Here is a 15,519-nt window from a genome sequence, read left to right as displayed (position 1 = left end):
GAAAAATTGCTCCTGTTTTCAGTCTGTTGCTTAGTTTGTTCAGATTGAATAAGAGCTTCAGCAATCTATTCATTGGGCAAATTCAGATGCAGTTGAAAAGCTGAAATTTCTCAGCTTGAGAAGATGCAAGTGTTTGAATTCAAACTCTCTAAAGATTTTTAGCTAAATAAATAATATAAAAAAATAATGGTCATCTGTGACCAGGTGGCTGGAACAGACATAAACCAGAACAGTGTATTAAGTCTTGTGCAGGTGTGTGTTCTGACATGACTGAAATCACGGAATTGTTTAGGTTGGAAAAGACCCTTTAGATCATCGAGTCTGTAGTTATAACAGATAGATCCTGTAGCAAGGGGCATCAGTGTGATAAAGACTGTTTTTCATCTGCTGAGGTGCAATTTGTGTTCTTACTGTGAACCAAACTATTTTTCCAAGTTTTTGAAGCATATGCTAGTATTTTAAAAATTCTTTGCCAGCTATAGCAAAAAGCTTCAATGAGTGTCCAAAATTCTGCTGGTATTTTTATGCAATGAAGGTTAAGCAATGTTAAGCTGAATCCCATGAAATTTTATGGCAATGGTTTTTCAAGGCTGCATCTGTTTGTTCTTTTCTCTTTTCTTGTTTGTTTTTTTTTTTTCAATTGCCATCATCTGGTGTAAGAAGCCTCATCTGCATATTTTTAGCAACATCTGGTTTAATGGATGAATTCTTTTCCTGCGTAAACTACAGAGTTGGAGTGATAAATGCAGACTTCTCCAGAGATGCGTGGAGCTTCTGAGGCACGGAAGCCAGTATCTAGGGAACTGTGAAAAAGCTTAGGAATTATTGATTCAGACATTAATCAGGTTTAAATTAATCTGTTCACCTTAAGGTCAAGAGTTGCAGTTCACTTGATTCTTTAGATAGCATCTTACCATATGTATATATGAAAATTAAGCTCTTAAAAGAAGCAGGGATTTTTCTTTAAAACAGAACATACTGATTTATAGTGAAACTATACCTTATGGTTTCACTGGTTTCTATGGGTTGTGTTAATGTGACTATTTTGGATGTTTATGGGTGGATTAGAGAGGCCATTTGATGGACAGGGTAGAGGCGGTTTCCAAAGTTCTCCTTAGTTACGTGTCTGACTAGCACTAAGTTATTATACAGTTCATCTGGTACATTGCTAAATTCTGTCCTCTAAGTAATTTAAAGATAGTTTCAGGTTTGTTCAGGCAACTAAATGTCTTTAGCAGAAGAAGAAGGGCTTGAAGTTATGAGACCTAACCCAAATGCTGAGGTCCAGATTCTTCCACAGAATGTGTAATTGTTAGTGGATAAATAATCTTCATTGTTCCCACTTCTACAGAAACCTTCCTCAGTCCAAACAGCAGCTACTCTAAATTATGTCTCTTTGGTCCTCTGTCCTTTCCATGACAGATGTCAGATGAAAACATGAGTCAATGAACTTGGCGTAAATTTATACTGTTGTGAATTGGCATAATATAAAAGTCAGCGCTGTCCACAGGAGACTTTAAAAATCTCCTTAAAGGAGGTTTTTTTCTAAATCCAATATATTTGTGTTACACTGGAGAATAAGTTGGCAAATTGTAGATTACCATCATCTTGATAACCCAGGCACAAAAGTCTGGCATGAGAGCAGTCCTTGAGTAGTTTTACTCATCAGAACAAAGAGATGAGGGATTAGTGAAACTGTGAATTAGCTCTCAAATCTTTAAGCGCCATCAGCACCTGATGTCAAAGTTTATCTCAGAGCAAAATGTGTAATTTTGAAATATGCATGTTTTAACAAGCATTTTAGGGAGATGAAGGATCACATTAGTGACTTTCTTCAGAAGTAATTTCCTTAGCCTGACTTGATTTGAATTTTGACCTTTCAGGACTTTTGATCTAAATCCATTTAAGATGCTTCTGAAGGGCTTAAAAGACGACCAGAAGTCAACAGCTTTCATATTAAAAATATGTGAACTGTTCAGAGTGAAACATTTAATTCTCACGAAAGCCGTATCTTTAGGGCTACACAGTCCTCACTCTACAGCAAAGCAAAAATTAATGGAAATTGGAGAGAAATATCAAATTGTGCCTGTGCTCTGTCATGCATAGCCATTTCCCGTGCTGTGGTTCCCAGTGTTGCAATTCAGAGTTATTGTACAACCAAATTGGCTCAAGTATTAGGAAAATTTATATTGATTATCAAGGAAATGAGCATATATACAATAGAGCATATTGTATATACAAACTCTTTGCGCTGGTACCTGACTGCCTCATTTCACTTGTAAGCTGTTTACAGGGAATTGGCTGAATGATTGCACTCCAAGTATTGCAGTCACCACCTTAATGACCAAGTGAACACCAGTGACAAGTAACATTCCCTAGGGGTCAGAACTGGAACTGGTGCTCTTTAAGATCTTTGTTGGCAGCATGGAAAGTGGGATTGAGTGCTCCCTCAGCAAGTTTGCTGGCAACACCAAGCTGTGTGGTTGTGTCAACACACTGGAGGGAAGGAATGGTGTCCAGAGGGACCTTGACAGGCTTGAGGGATGGGCCCATGTGTTTAACAAAGCCAAGTGCAAGGTCCTGCATGTGGGTCAGGGCGATCCCAAGCACAAATACAGGCAGGGCAGAGAAAGAATCAAGAGCAGCCCTGAGGAGAAGGTCTTCTGAGTGTTGGTTCACGAGAAGCTCAATGTGACTTAGCAATGTGCAGTCGCAGCCCAGAAAGCCATCCATGTCCTGGGCTGCATCAAAACAAGTGTGACCAGAGGTCGAGGGAGGGGATTCTGCCCCTCTGCTCTGCTCTCATGAGACCCCACTTAGAGTACTGTGTCCAGCTCTGGGGCCCCCAGCACAAGAAAGATGTGGACCTGCTGGAGCAAGTCCAGAGAAGGGCACAAAGATGATCTGAAGGCTGGAGCACCTATGAAGACAAGCTGGAGAGAGTTGGAGTTGTTCAGTCTGGACAAAACAAGGCTCCGGGGAGACCACAGACAGATTTTCAGTACCTAAAGGGGACCTACAAGAAAGCTGGAGAGGGACTTTTTACAAGGTCCTGTGAGGATAAGAGGGAATGGCCTTAAGGTGAAGGAAGGTAGGTTTGGGTTAGATGTTAGAAAGAAATTCTTTACTATGAGGGTCGTGAGGCACTGGAACAGGTTGCCCAGAGAAGTGGCTGCTGCATCCTGGGAAGTGTTCAAGGCCAGTTTGGATGGAGCTTTGAGCAACCTGATCTAGTGGAAGGTGTCCCTGCCTATGGTAGAAGGGGTAGGAACTAGATGATTTTTAAGGTCCCTTACAACCCACACCATTCTATGATTCTATGATTTTCCTCTGTGTGTTTAAGCTCATGAAGCGATGGGTAGTTGCTCATCTGCTTCCATCATATATGCTCCCTTCATGCAGGACAAAATTCAGAATTTTATCTGATAGTACATTATACACTAATTATTAATATACTCTTCAGCAAAATAATAAGTCTTGTAGAAATAGTAGTATGGCAGTAGAATTAGCACAGTAGCAGAGCTTGAACAGATCTCTAGCCTTGAAGAATGTTATTTCTGAATACATCCAGCACTGCAAGATGCTGGAAAATGCAGATGTCTTGGCTTTTATTCTGTGTACCATGCTGGTTTACTGCTGAAGGATGAGCAAAGCACAGTTCATTACAGCAAGGTTTCTATTAAATCTAGTCTCCAGTGCTGTTTTTCCTGTTTCATTGCACTGAATCTGCTTTCTTGCAAAAAAATTTCCTCTCAGTTATGGGCAGACAGCAGAGAATAGATGAGTGGCTTCAGCCATAGGAGACTTTAGAGACATCTGTTTTTCCCTTGTATCATTTGTGTTCCATTCTGTCAAAAGTAGGACACACCTGGGGGAAGATGGCAGGAGAAGGAAACATGCTGACCTGCCTGCAGTTGTGTCTGTATGAATCAGCAGGTTGGTTTGTGCTCATGGAGATGGATGCAAGATAATAAACCAAGTATGTCTTTGTTTACAGTAGTGTTTGAGAGAAAGCGTGAGCCTTCTCTGAGGAGCTGCCAATCTGGCTGGGCAGAATGGAGAAGCCCATCTCAGCATCAAGATGTTTTAAAACGCTCATCATCTTGTATTCATTACAAACACCTGCAAATGAAATTAGAATAACAGCAAATGAAGCAAAAGTGATGATGTTAGAACTGTGAAACTGAGCACTTCTTTCATCTTGCAGTGGGGCAAACACAGAGGGAGCATCTACGCAGGGCTGAGCAGGAGGTCACAACAGGGATCACTGAGTGTTCAGTAATTAATCTTTTAAACACCATTTCCTTAGCACATGAGAAATTCACAGTTAAACATGGATTGTTCTCCAGCACAGTTCAATCTTCTGTACCTGGGACACAGCTCAAACCTGATTTAACCTAAATGCAGTGAGGGATGTATATAGTAGGGAAACATCAGTGTGGACACTAACAGGGAATGAACCATGTCTCACACTCATAACATAGAAAGAAATGCTGAGCTGAGCCATGAAAGAGCAAAGAAGAAGGAACCTGGAAGCAAGATGAAGAAGTAGCAAGGAGGGAAGCAGTACCTTTGGCTGAGAAAAGGTGAAAAGCTTCTGTCACAGCGGTTGCTGGTGTCTTAGGCTGATGGGTGCTCCAGTGGCCAGGTAGCACCTGCGGCCATGAGCTTGCCATATCCAGGCACAAAGGACATATCTTTGAGAGGGATGTTCAGTCGACCTGGGTTTTATTTGTTTTTCACATTAAGACTGAAAGTGAATCTATGCTCTGGATGAGATGGCCGTTCCAGGGGAGCTCAGCAAGGCATTGCTGTGGAAGGGTGGAAAGGTGCACACTGGCACTGGCTGCATTGCTGGCAGCTCATCATGGCTCAACATTTCTCCAGTTGGTCAGGTGCTGCTCAAGGGCAAGGTGGACCTGCAAATCTTACAGCTTACTGCCAGTAAGACAGCATTAGGATTTGCCTGGGGTTTCAAGTGTGCATTTTTCCAGTATTTGTTGGGTTAACCTCTCTCTTTTAAATGTATTTGTACTTTGGATTTCCTGCTGTCCTGAAATTGGATCTGGGACTTTGCAGTGATATCCCGCTTTAAAAGGTGTCCTTTTGATACATCAGTGACGACATAAGGAATGTTTCTGCCCCAGGAGTGGTGGTGGGTTGGCTGTCGGTGCTTAGCACATTCCCCGTTCAACCTAGGACTGGCTGGTTGTTTCCTGACAGAAAAGTTAGAGGAGACATGTTTTGTTGGAATTTGCTTTTGAAAGTCAACTGCAATGGTAATAGGTCCTCTGAAGCATTTCAGGGTGTCTGTTGCTGTACCATCTCACAACCTGTTGACAAACTATCGCCCATTGCAGGCATCTTTGTTCTGGTTTCCCTACTGTCAAGAGGGTCATATCCTTCACAAAAGTGCTCAGCTGATCTGGAAATCATAACCCAGGCAGATGTTCAGCTCTCTGTGATTTCTTCTTTTCAAGTAAATAACGTTGTTTGCATATGAAAGAGTAGTATCTGCTTAAGTCTTCTCTCCCAAAACTACATGGATTTTTGTCTGTAGCAATTGATGTGGTGGCAGCTGAAAAGTTTCTCTAGTTGCAGTGATGATTTGTCTCTTTTAAAAAATGCTAATTTAAAAAAATTGTAACAAAAAATAAAGTCACCAGTATTCCTTTAAAATATGTTTTATTGTTGGCAGTCAGATGGAAATACCTGATTTTATACCTATTCCTCAAAATGTGTAATTTCCACATAGTCCTTGGAATAGAGAGACTTTTTTTTCAGTAGTTAATTAGAAATGGTGTTTTCTTCTTGACTATTTCACTGTGTAGGAAAGAAAACACGTGCCTCTTTTCCTTATAACTTTACTTGACCTTGGCACACTCTGTAGACATTACTGATTACACACAAAGTGTGCAGCATATAGTTAGTTCATCCAGGTTGTAAGGACTAACTGCCATCTGACCTTAAATCCTTGGATGGAGCGTCTTTGACTCAAAGTCCTGCTGCTGCAGCTCTTTTTTTGCACTGTGTGATATTCCTGCGAATGGTCTTGTTGGTTTTGGTATCACCACTTACATAGTAAAGACTTGTTGTTGGATGTAGATCTGTAAATACAAGGCAAGTGTGTAAATTCACGAATGTTTTGCTGATTACTCTTCCTACGACCAGGCTCGAATTAAAAACACATTTCTGAATTTAGAACTTTCCTCAGAGATCTTGGTAAAATAGTAGGGATGAAGCTTTTTTATCTTAATTGTACATTTGTCAGCTTTTCCTAAGACATTACTTACCATGTTTATATTGAGATATCACCTATTTCCTTGAAAATTCTTCAATACAAAGTTTTTTTGTTCTTTTTCAGGTGCTCAAATGAAACGGTGTTCAAAAAGGAAGATTTGTTTTGGGCATATAATTTCTGCCCTACTCCATACTCTTGGACAGCACTTCTGGGCCTTATTTTGTACTTAGTTTTCTTTGCACCTGGTAAGCAAACATTTGTTTTCACATGTAAGTTATAAAATTGTAAAATGTCAAATAGTGAGGCTACATGTTAAATCTACTTTTGAGTCCAGCCATTAAACTAAAATTGACCTTTTTTCCCCAATTCTTAGGGATGGGTCCTATGCCCTGGACTGTCAATTCTGAAATTTATCCACTTTGGGCTAGAAGTACAGGAAATGCGTGTTCTTCTGGAGTCAACTGGGTTTTCAATGTGCTTGTGTCACTGACATTTCTGCATACAGCTGAATATCTGACATACTATGGTAAGTAACAGTATGTGATCATGTGTTGGCACAGAGATTTTCTACAGATTTTGGGTTCCTCAGGTGGTTTTGCTATGAAATGTCAATTCTGAATGCAATGTTCTCAACCCACTGTGGTTCAGTAAGACTGGAGATCTGACACAACCTGCCTGGATTACAGACTTTGGTCCAGATTTCATAAAAAACATTTATTTCTTTCCTTAACTGAGAACCTAGACAGTTGGTTAGAACAGAAAAGCTGGAAAAAATCCCGCTTCTGATTTAGTGAAATATGCTGATTCCCACAGCATCTGCAGTTTTGCAGTTTGTGGTGGCATCCAAGGCCAATTTCAGATGGTCCTTGCAGAAATACAGATGTTGATTAAGTCCTGTCTGCAGGAGCCTGTGGAGAGTTTGTCAGGTTACTGCTCAGCCGCTCCAGTGCAAGTCATTTAAATTACATTAAGCTGCCAGGGAGCTGATGTGACCTTCACATCATTGCTAGTACAGAGCCTTTCAGCTCTACTTGTTATTCCTTTGAGTCATCAGTCTAGCAACACATGGCAGGTAAATGTTTGTTGGTCCTTTGGTACCTTCTCTGCCCCTCTAGGTATGGTGGATCGTGGGTGGGGATGAGCTCTTTCTCAGTATTAATTGTTTCCACAGAGGACTTTTAAATTATAATTAGGTGAAAGAGTTGCAAGTGTTACTTTAATCCTGACTCATTCTTTTGCTAGATTTTCTCATTTTGAGGACTTGTCTTAATGTGTCCTTCACTGACAAGATAAACTAAGAAAGCTCTTGCCTTTATTTGGGCATGTGATTGTCTAATTGCTGTTTATTTTAACAGCAGAGTGACTTGCCCAGAGAGGATGTGCATTATTATCTTTGGCATGAATTGAAATTTTCTTTTTTAATTTACTTCGCTGCAGAATGGTGCAATTAAGTGTCCTGCTCCTACACCCACAGCCCTGCAGCTCGTTTTTATAACCGTGCCCCTCCAACCTTTGCTTTTACGCACTCTTCAATCCCCAGCCTGCTGCTTCTGTCACTCCCTCTGCTCAGGCACAGAGGAGGGATGGGAATCTCTGTCACTGACTGTGCCAATTGTTTTACGTTGCAGGAGCCTTCTTCCTCTACGCAGGGTTTGCTGCCTTGGGACTAATCTTCATCTACGGCTGCCTTCCTGAGACTAAAGGGAAAAAACTAGAGGAAATTGAATCTTTGTTTGAAAACAGGCTATGTACATGTGGTATGTCAGATTCCGATGAAGGGAGGTATATCGAGTATATTCGGGTGAAGGGAAGTAATTACCATCTTTCTGACAATGATGCTTCTGATGTGGAATAATTTTCAGCTGCTGATGTATTTAATCATTTAAAAGCCTTCTGGGGGGAAAGCAGCTCTCTGATGACCTCACTGCCCTGCTTCTGGTCTGGTTCTCCTTTCTACTGTGCAGTTAAAAATGCCTTCATGTTCAAAAATGCTCCATTTGGGAGGAAATTCAATATGCTAGTGTTTTCTTGATAACTAAAAGCAATGGCTTCCAAAAGAGGTTGAATTCCACAGTTACGTGACTTTACCGAGCGTGCACGACACTGTGCCGTCCCCAGGTATTCAGCAGGGTGCCCAGATGAATACAGGAGGCTATCCCAGATGGTCAGGGGCTGTCTTTGTCTTCAGTCCTGACAAGGTAAAATACTTGAGTGGCTAATCAGGAAGCAGCTGACAGCTGTTGGATCCCCATCCCATTGCAGCCTAGGAGGTAGCTCTGCTGTGCAGTACAACCAAGGATGAGTGCATAAGTTGCTGTAACAGTAACCATTTCAAAGGGTTAACCAATTGGGAAAATACAAATATCTGTTATGTCCATCAGAGGCGACATTTCCCGAATTTGCCCGAAGTGAATTTCCATTGGTTTTTATTTGAGGTAACAAGTACAGAGCCGTATTCCCCAGGATGGATGTTCAGTAGGGCAGCATGTGTCTGTGCTACACCGGGCTGTCGGCCCACTGCTGCTCTTGAGTACACACTATGGTCAGGAGTTTGTGTTTGTGAGAGAAACTGCCAAAATTAACTACTGACAGCAGGAAAACAGAGCTGACAGCAGGAAAAATGAACTGGTATATATTGCTAGGTACAACACAGAGGCTTCAGTTAGAAAAAAATCGTGTTTGTTTTTCTTAAACATATTATTTTGTGCCTAGTTTTGAACACAAAATATTATTAGCTAAAGGAAAGAGAAGGAGGGGAGAGGGTTTGTGCTGCTAAATGCGCAGTGGTCATCCCTCCTGCGCCTTCTGCTTGTGAATAAACATTGCCTTCAGTTTATCTCCGTATGTGCAGAGTAAATGACTCCCAGCACATTTTTCCTTCAAATGTCCTTAGTCAACCAGTGTCTTGCTAGATCTAAAGAGAAATATTAGCAATGGGCAGAAGCCTATATGTCATATTAATTGCCTTACCAAAGCATTGCAAACTTGTCAAGAAAATGTCAGGCACAAAAATCAACTTGGTTGCTTTTAGCATGGTAATGAAAATGTGAATGGTATTTTATTCGCCTGCCATGATTGCTTGCCTTGGCAAATTGAATTTTATGCAGCTACATAAAAATATTATGTCATTTTTTTTCCTTGTCCTGTCCTCACTGCTTTAAGTCTTCAAAGATACGAGTTTGAAAGCATAAACAATTCAAATTCTTATCTTTGAAACATTTGCTTCATGAAAGAATGTGGAAAAAATTCCTCTGCCTGTGGGCTGCCACCCATTTATTTGGTAAAAATACATTTATTTTTCATTGTGTAAAGATTAAAGAAGTCGTTGGGTTCATTAGTTTTTGTAGATTTGGTTTTCTTGGGTTGAAAAATATTTTTAATGTAGGATTACTATCAAGACCAAGCCTGGACATTTGTTACTAAATTATTTTTATTGGATAACATGGGATTTTGTTGTTGTAAAGAAGTCTGACTTTATGTTATCTTCTATAGGGGAGTTCTTACTCTACAATTATTGACCTTCAGGGATTGGGTGTATTTTGTTTTATTTTCTTTTTTACTTCATTAATCAAAGAAATATTTTTTGAAAGAAAACATTTTAAAGCATCCTTCTGTGACTTGTCTGGGACTAAAAGAGGAAATCAGTGGACAAAGGGAATTTCAAACAAATCGTTGCAAAGAGCAGCTCGACCTTGAACATCTCCTGTGCCATGAGAGGGCTGGATTCTCACACCTTCCATCTTGCCTCCCTTTTAAGCGCACAGTATTTTTATGCTTGAAGGCACCAGCTGTTGAAAATGCTCAGACCTCCAGACCTATCCATTGAAAATGCTCAGGTCCTCAGACCTATCTGCAAATGCCCCCGCAGCGGGATGGCTTCGTTAGGCTGTCACCTCTCTGAAACCTTCACTGAAGGTGCAGCACCTGAAAGGGGAAAAAAAGGCTCCTTGGCACAGACAAGAGCAAAATCATTTTAAAGACAAATTAGTTTCTTTCTGAAACAAACAAACAATAAAAAGTCTTTGAAGACCCTTGTTCGGGGCAGTTTCCTTACCTAGAACTGTGTGAATAGGTGTATAACAGCCAGCCTGGGCTAGAGTGGTTGATAGGTTTAAGTGGGTATTTAAGTGGGTATTTATTTACTGGCTTTTGAGGATAGGGACTTACAGTTCTGATCCCCCCACAAGCACAAGGCCATGCTCACTGTGCACCTGTGAGTGTGTCCTTGCTTGATGTGTTCTGCTGGAGCGGGTGCGAGGCGGGACCCGGTGGCGGCCCCGAGTCAGCGCTGCCCTCGTGCTGTGCCCACAGGGAGAGGAAACCACTGCACTTACTGGGCATTGCTAAAACAAAGTCACTGGAAAGGTGGTTGTCACGAGGTCAGCCTCTTCTGTTTTGCAGGCAGTGCTGCGGCTTTTTAGCAGCAGAAGACCGTCTGTCTCTGCCAGCCTTGTTTCACGGATGTTTTCAGAAGTGGCGCTCAGCTGCACACAGCACTGGGCTCACTTTCTCACACAAGTTTGATCTTACTGAAAACAGCTTTCTGAAGGTTTGTATCCCATGCCCTTCTTCATGAGGCATAACAACTGAAACGTGAAAAATATACCGGCTTCATTGTGCCTCCCCCTTTCGTGCCCACAGGGAGCTGGGTTTAAGTCTTCCTTTTAGGGTTGCTTTACACCAAGACAGCATTCCATACTTCAAGAAACACTGAACCTAGTACCAAGCATCATGTGTAATAACAATGAGATCAGACACTTCAAATTAATCTTACACGGTTAGGGTTTTATTTTTAGAATCTGTGAACATTTACAGTTTATGAAGAAAGTTAGATAAATGTTTCTATTTTGCAGATTTTTTATATTTATGCGTATTTTAAGTTTTAAGAGATTTTTGCTAAAGCTAGACTTAGTAACATTCCAGATAAAAGAATAAAAAGACAATGTAACTGAGTAATTTCTAATTGTAAGATTTTAATTTATGAAGTAGCATAAATAATATATCTAAGCACAAAATTCTTTTATTGAAAGCTTTCTGCAGAAAGTGTGAGATTGTTTCTTCACAAAGACTGCACACTTAATTCAGGTATTCAGGGGCATCAGGAGCACTAGAATAATACTGCTGGTAGAGTTGGGCATATTGATTATACACAACAATTTGAGATATTTTAATTCTGATTAATCTACCAACTCTACATGTTGTGAGCTAACAACGAGTACAAAAGAAACAAGTCCTGATGCATTTTTAGTATTTTTAAATTTAATTCATGTTAATTCACATATAGTAGTTAATTCATCATGTTGAAATTAAAAAGTGTTGGAGGATGAGGTAATTTGCCACTTGTTTCTTCCCCCTGTCTCTTTGTTGATCAAAATAATCTTTTAACAAGAGAACCAAACCTGTTTTGAAAATAAATGTAGAATCAGAGCAGGCCCAGGACTTGTTTGGAGGGCTGAAGTTGCATTGCTGTGTAGACACCTTGGATAGGTCACTGGTAGACGTTGCTACCTTGTGAGTTGCAGTGACAACCCTGGCAGAAATTGTCCCGGAACTCGTGGGAAAATAAAGGGCACATCACAAGGACCATTGTTCCAATGCCAACTGATTTTTGCATGAATTGATAAATGCAGCATTTCATTCATGTAGGAGTTAGGGTTGGGAGGAGAGAAGAAAGAGAGGATGCATGAAAAGCCCCACAAAGTCACGTTTCAGTGGATGGGTGGGACGTAGCCAACAGGAGCAGTCGGATTTGTCATGATTTATCTGTGTGGTGTAAGGATGGTGGGGCCAAGGGACTGTGCTTGGTTCTGTGGACAGGAGCGGTGGGGCTCTCAGGCTAAGGAAGAAGAAGCACACAAGTGCTCCTCTTCCGTGCCTACATCGAGGTCAGGACATGGCAATGGAGTTGGCAAAGCTGGTACTTTTTTCCTCGGTGAAATCTCCTCTGCTTCTTTGGTCACTTAGGCTGAGCATTGGCTGAGTGAAGTTTTGAACTTCAGGGGCTGCTGCAGGCTCTGAGCAAAGGTCTTCCCTTAGGCCATGGGGGTATTGACTGCAGTCCCACAGACAGTGAGTGGGCTGATAAAAATAGACCCTGCACTTCTCAGCTTTATACCCAGCTTTCAAGTTATCATCATCAATGCTCTTCTAACATGGTCTTCTTGAAATTTTGCTTGTCCTTGCACAAGGGGCTTTGTTAGCTGAACGTCACTACTGCAAAAGAGGCAGAGTCTTCACAGGATAGAGAGGTCTCGGGGTAGAAATCCAGGCAGAAGAGACAGTTCTGCAAAGCACTTTAAAGAGTAAGATATGTGTGCACTTTTTTCTGAGTCAAACTAACCAAACCCATTCCTGTGCATTGGGAAGAAAATCAAGCTTTGTGTACCAGGCCAGAAGCAGATAATGCCACAATATGTGCTTTATGGCAAATGTGTTTTTATTGCGGGTAACATTTACAGCTTACATGTAGCTGCTGCCTATAAAGTGACTCAATTGTTCTCTGGATTTTAACAAGTCATATTTTTGTGCAAAAATCTTAGTGGTTTTCTATTGATCTTCATCACCTTGTGTACAGCACAGTTAAGCATAATCCACAAGTGGTCTAGATTGTGGCAGTGTGGCAAATGTCAGCACAGTAAAACTCTAGGTGAACATTGTTAAAGAAATATTGTTGTTTGTGATACTGGGGTTTAAAACTCCTCAAAGGCAACTATATATAGATTTTAAAAGTCTGAAAAAAATGGCAGTTCTTATCTATTTTGTGTATGTTTTCATATAGAGAAGGAGTTTTTTATGTGCCAATAACCATCACTGTAGTGTTTTGTAAATGGGTGTTAATAGTGTTGCAGAGTTCTGTATATGAGAATATACTTTAGCCACAATGACCTGTTAGTGTGAACCAGTGGCATGTTTTTAATCTTACTCACACCTCTCATCAGAGGTGCTCGCTCGTTGGCTTTAGTAGAGCTCACTCATGCCAGGGGAAGTTTGACGAGCGTCAGGCCTCAAGAATACAGACTTCATCTAAATCCCCACTTATTCACATTGTCCCTAGACAGTATGTTACATGTGAATGATCTGGCATATGTAATTTTAAAGCTGCAACTCTGGTTCAGTTACACTCCTCGCTTTTGTTGAGAAACATTTTGTCAAAATTTGGTTTGGCCTTTCATTGCATTTGTATCAATAAGGAGCGCGCTGATTAAGTATGAATATCATCCACCTATTTCTAAAGGAACCATCTGTTTCTGAAGTGTTAAAATAAAGGCAAATTTCTCTTGCTGCCTTAAACGTTACACAGACTTTTGGAAGGACTGAATGTATGACCATCATCGTGACTTCTGCAGGAGAAACTTCATGGATCCCCAGCAGGTTTGAAACGGGATGGTTTCGTGGTGCTGAGATGCTGCGTTACACTGCAGGCCCTGCCCAGTGCACTCCTGCCATCTGTTTGATTTAAAGTGTTTGAGTAGTCCCCATGAACCTGACAGGGTTATTCACATGCTTGATATTCTCCATGTGCTCCGTGTCCTGCTGGTCCGGGACATCGCTGGGAAATGGCACAAGTCATGTCCCTGCTTTCCATTGTGAATCTCACTCCTCTACAAAATGGTTAACCGGATCTTTTTGTGACAAATGCCATGCAGAATATTTGAGACGTTATTGGAGACCAAATTGATAGTAGTAATTCCACGCTGAATAATAACATGCACATGGTGCCATCAGGCATACTGTAATCCCTGGGCACGTGTTTCGGTATTCAGTACAAAACAGGTTTTGGCAAAACTAATTGCTGGTTGTCCAAGTCATTTCTTAACCATGTCAGACATGTGCCATTTCCATTTCCAACCAGTCAAGCCTATAATGTATGAAAGTGTTGTACATTTTCTGAAACCTAAGTGATGTAAAATTATTTAATTGACTTCTGTTCTGATTGCTTTAATGAAGTTTGGTCTTTACATGAAAATAAATATCTTCAAAGAATTGTCAGTGCCACGAGTGTAAATGAACAAAATAAAAGGTGAGATACTTAATTACAGAATCTTTCTCAAGGTTTCCTTTGTTTGGGTATTTGGGTCACCTTTTAGAGATGCAGCATTGCATTTCTCAACAAAAGGAGCTCAAATAGGCCATGGGCTTACCTGAAATAAGTGAAAGGTAAGAATAACTTTGAATATGATCTTAATAGGAGCAGTTCTGTGGTGGTGGGTACACCAGGTAAGTACTCCTTCCTTTCTGGAGGATTTGTTTGAAGAGCTGCATGCAGCTCTGCAGAGCTGCCAGCTGTCCCAATGTCCCCCTCTGGGGTTTTGATGTTCCCTACCCAAACAGATGAGTTTCCTGACAGCAGTTTATACCATCAGACTTGATAATTGACTGGAAAAAGGGCAGGAGTTGCTATTTTCTAATGGGAAAATGTCCTAACCATGTGTTTGATTCAGAATCGGTTTGATGATTAGTCAAGAGCAGCCTGACTGTGGCCGTGCTGTGCTGGGAGCTGCCCTGGTTGGGCTCCCCAGTGCGGCCGAGAAACAGCACCCCCTGCACCAAGTGCAAATTGGATCCGTTACCTCCACCTGCCACAGACACCACGGTCGAATCCTTGCGAGATCCAGAGTTGGCTCTGACAGAGCTGTAGCCTTTTGGTGCAGGATGCAGAGACATCACAGCCAAGAGGAGATGCTGGCAGCAGGAGACTGCTCAGCAATCCAGTATCTGTGGCGACGCTTATCTGCAGGAGGTGAGCAAGGAAGCCTGTCACTGACAGCTTCTGTTTTTAGGTTTCTGGCTGATAGTGCTTATAAAGGTGATGATAATACTTGTCACCAAAACGACATGGCAGCTTTATGGGATAATGAAAATCTGGTGGCTCTGCTGTCAAACACTCCATTTTTTTGCCTTCTGCCATTTCCCTCTGCTCTAGTTACTATTGCAAAACAAGTACTGATGGACTGATTTTTGCCAAATGCATTCTGTCACCTGTAGAACTGAACTTCAGGCAGAAACAGTACTTGCTCCAAACCTTTGTGATCATTTTCAGGATCAGACCCCCCAGACATCAGGGTTGGGTGGTGCTGCATCCAAACTAAAGACACCCATGCAGTGTTGCACAGCCTTTGCTTTCAGCGTGGCACAAAGTGCTTGCTTTCAAGGCTGCTACAGTTTGTAGGAAGTAGGTGGGGAACTTAAAGGTAAGTGTCTCAGTTTAACATAACCCTCCTTTTTTTTCAATCTCAGAGGTCGCCTGCTGAGTTGCGCTGGTTGAAGAGACCTGTCAC

The 15,519-nt window shown here is 41.4% G+C and overlaps 1 protein-coding gene across 1 annotated transcript in view; it reads left to right on the top strand.

Moving 5' to 3' along the window:
* The window catches only part of SLC2A13 (solute carrier family 2 member 13), a 145,450-nt gene extending 131,168 nt beyond the window's left edge, over positions 1-14,282 (top strand). The window contains exons 8-10 of the mRNA XM_027890091.1: positions 6,365-6,486; positions 6,615-6,767; positions 7,870-14,282. Coding sequence (XP_027745892.1) covers positions 6,365-6,486; positions 6,615-6,767; positions 7,870-8,096 — 502 coding nt within the window. The 3' untranslated portion in view covers positions 8,097-14,282. The remainder of the gene's footprint in view (positions 1-6,364; positions 6,487-6,614; positions 6,768-7,869) is intronic.
* Positions 14,283-15,519: the final 1,237 nt, after the last annotated feature.

Source organism: Empidonax traillii, unplaced genomic scaffold, assembly GCF_003031625.1.
Source record: "Empidonax traillii isolate 1590-97213 ecotype Southwest subspecies unplaced genomic scaffold, ASM303162v1 scaffold277:size2070623, whole genome shotgun sequence".
NCBI lineage: Eukaryota > Metazoa > Chordata > Aves > Passeriformes > Tyrannidae > Empidonax > Empidonax traillii.
This window is presented reverse-complemented; position numbering and strand designations above follow the sequence as displayed.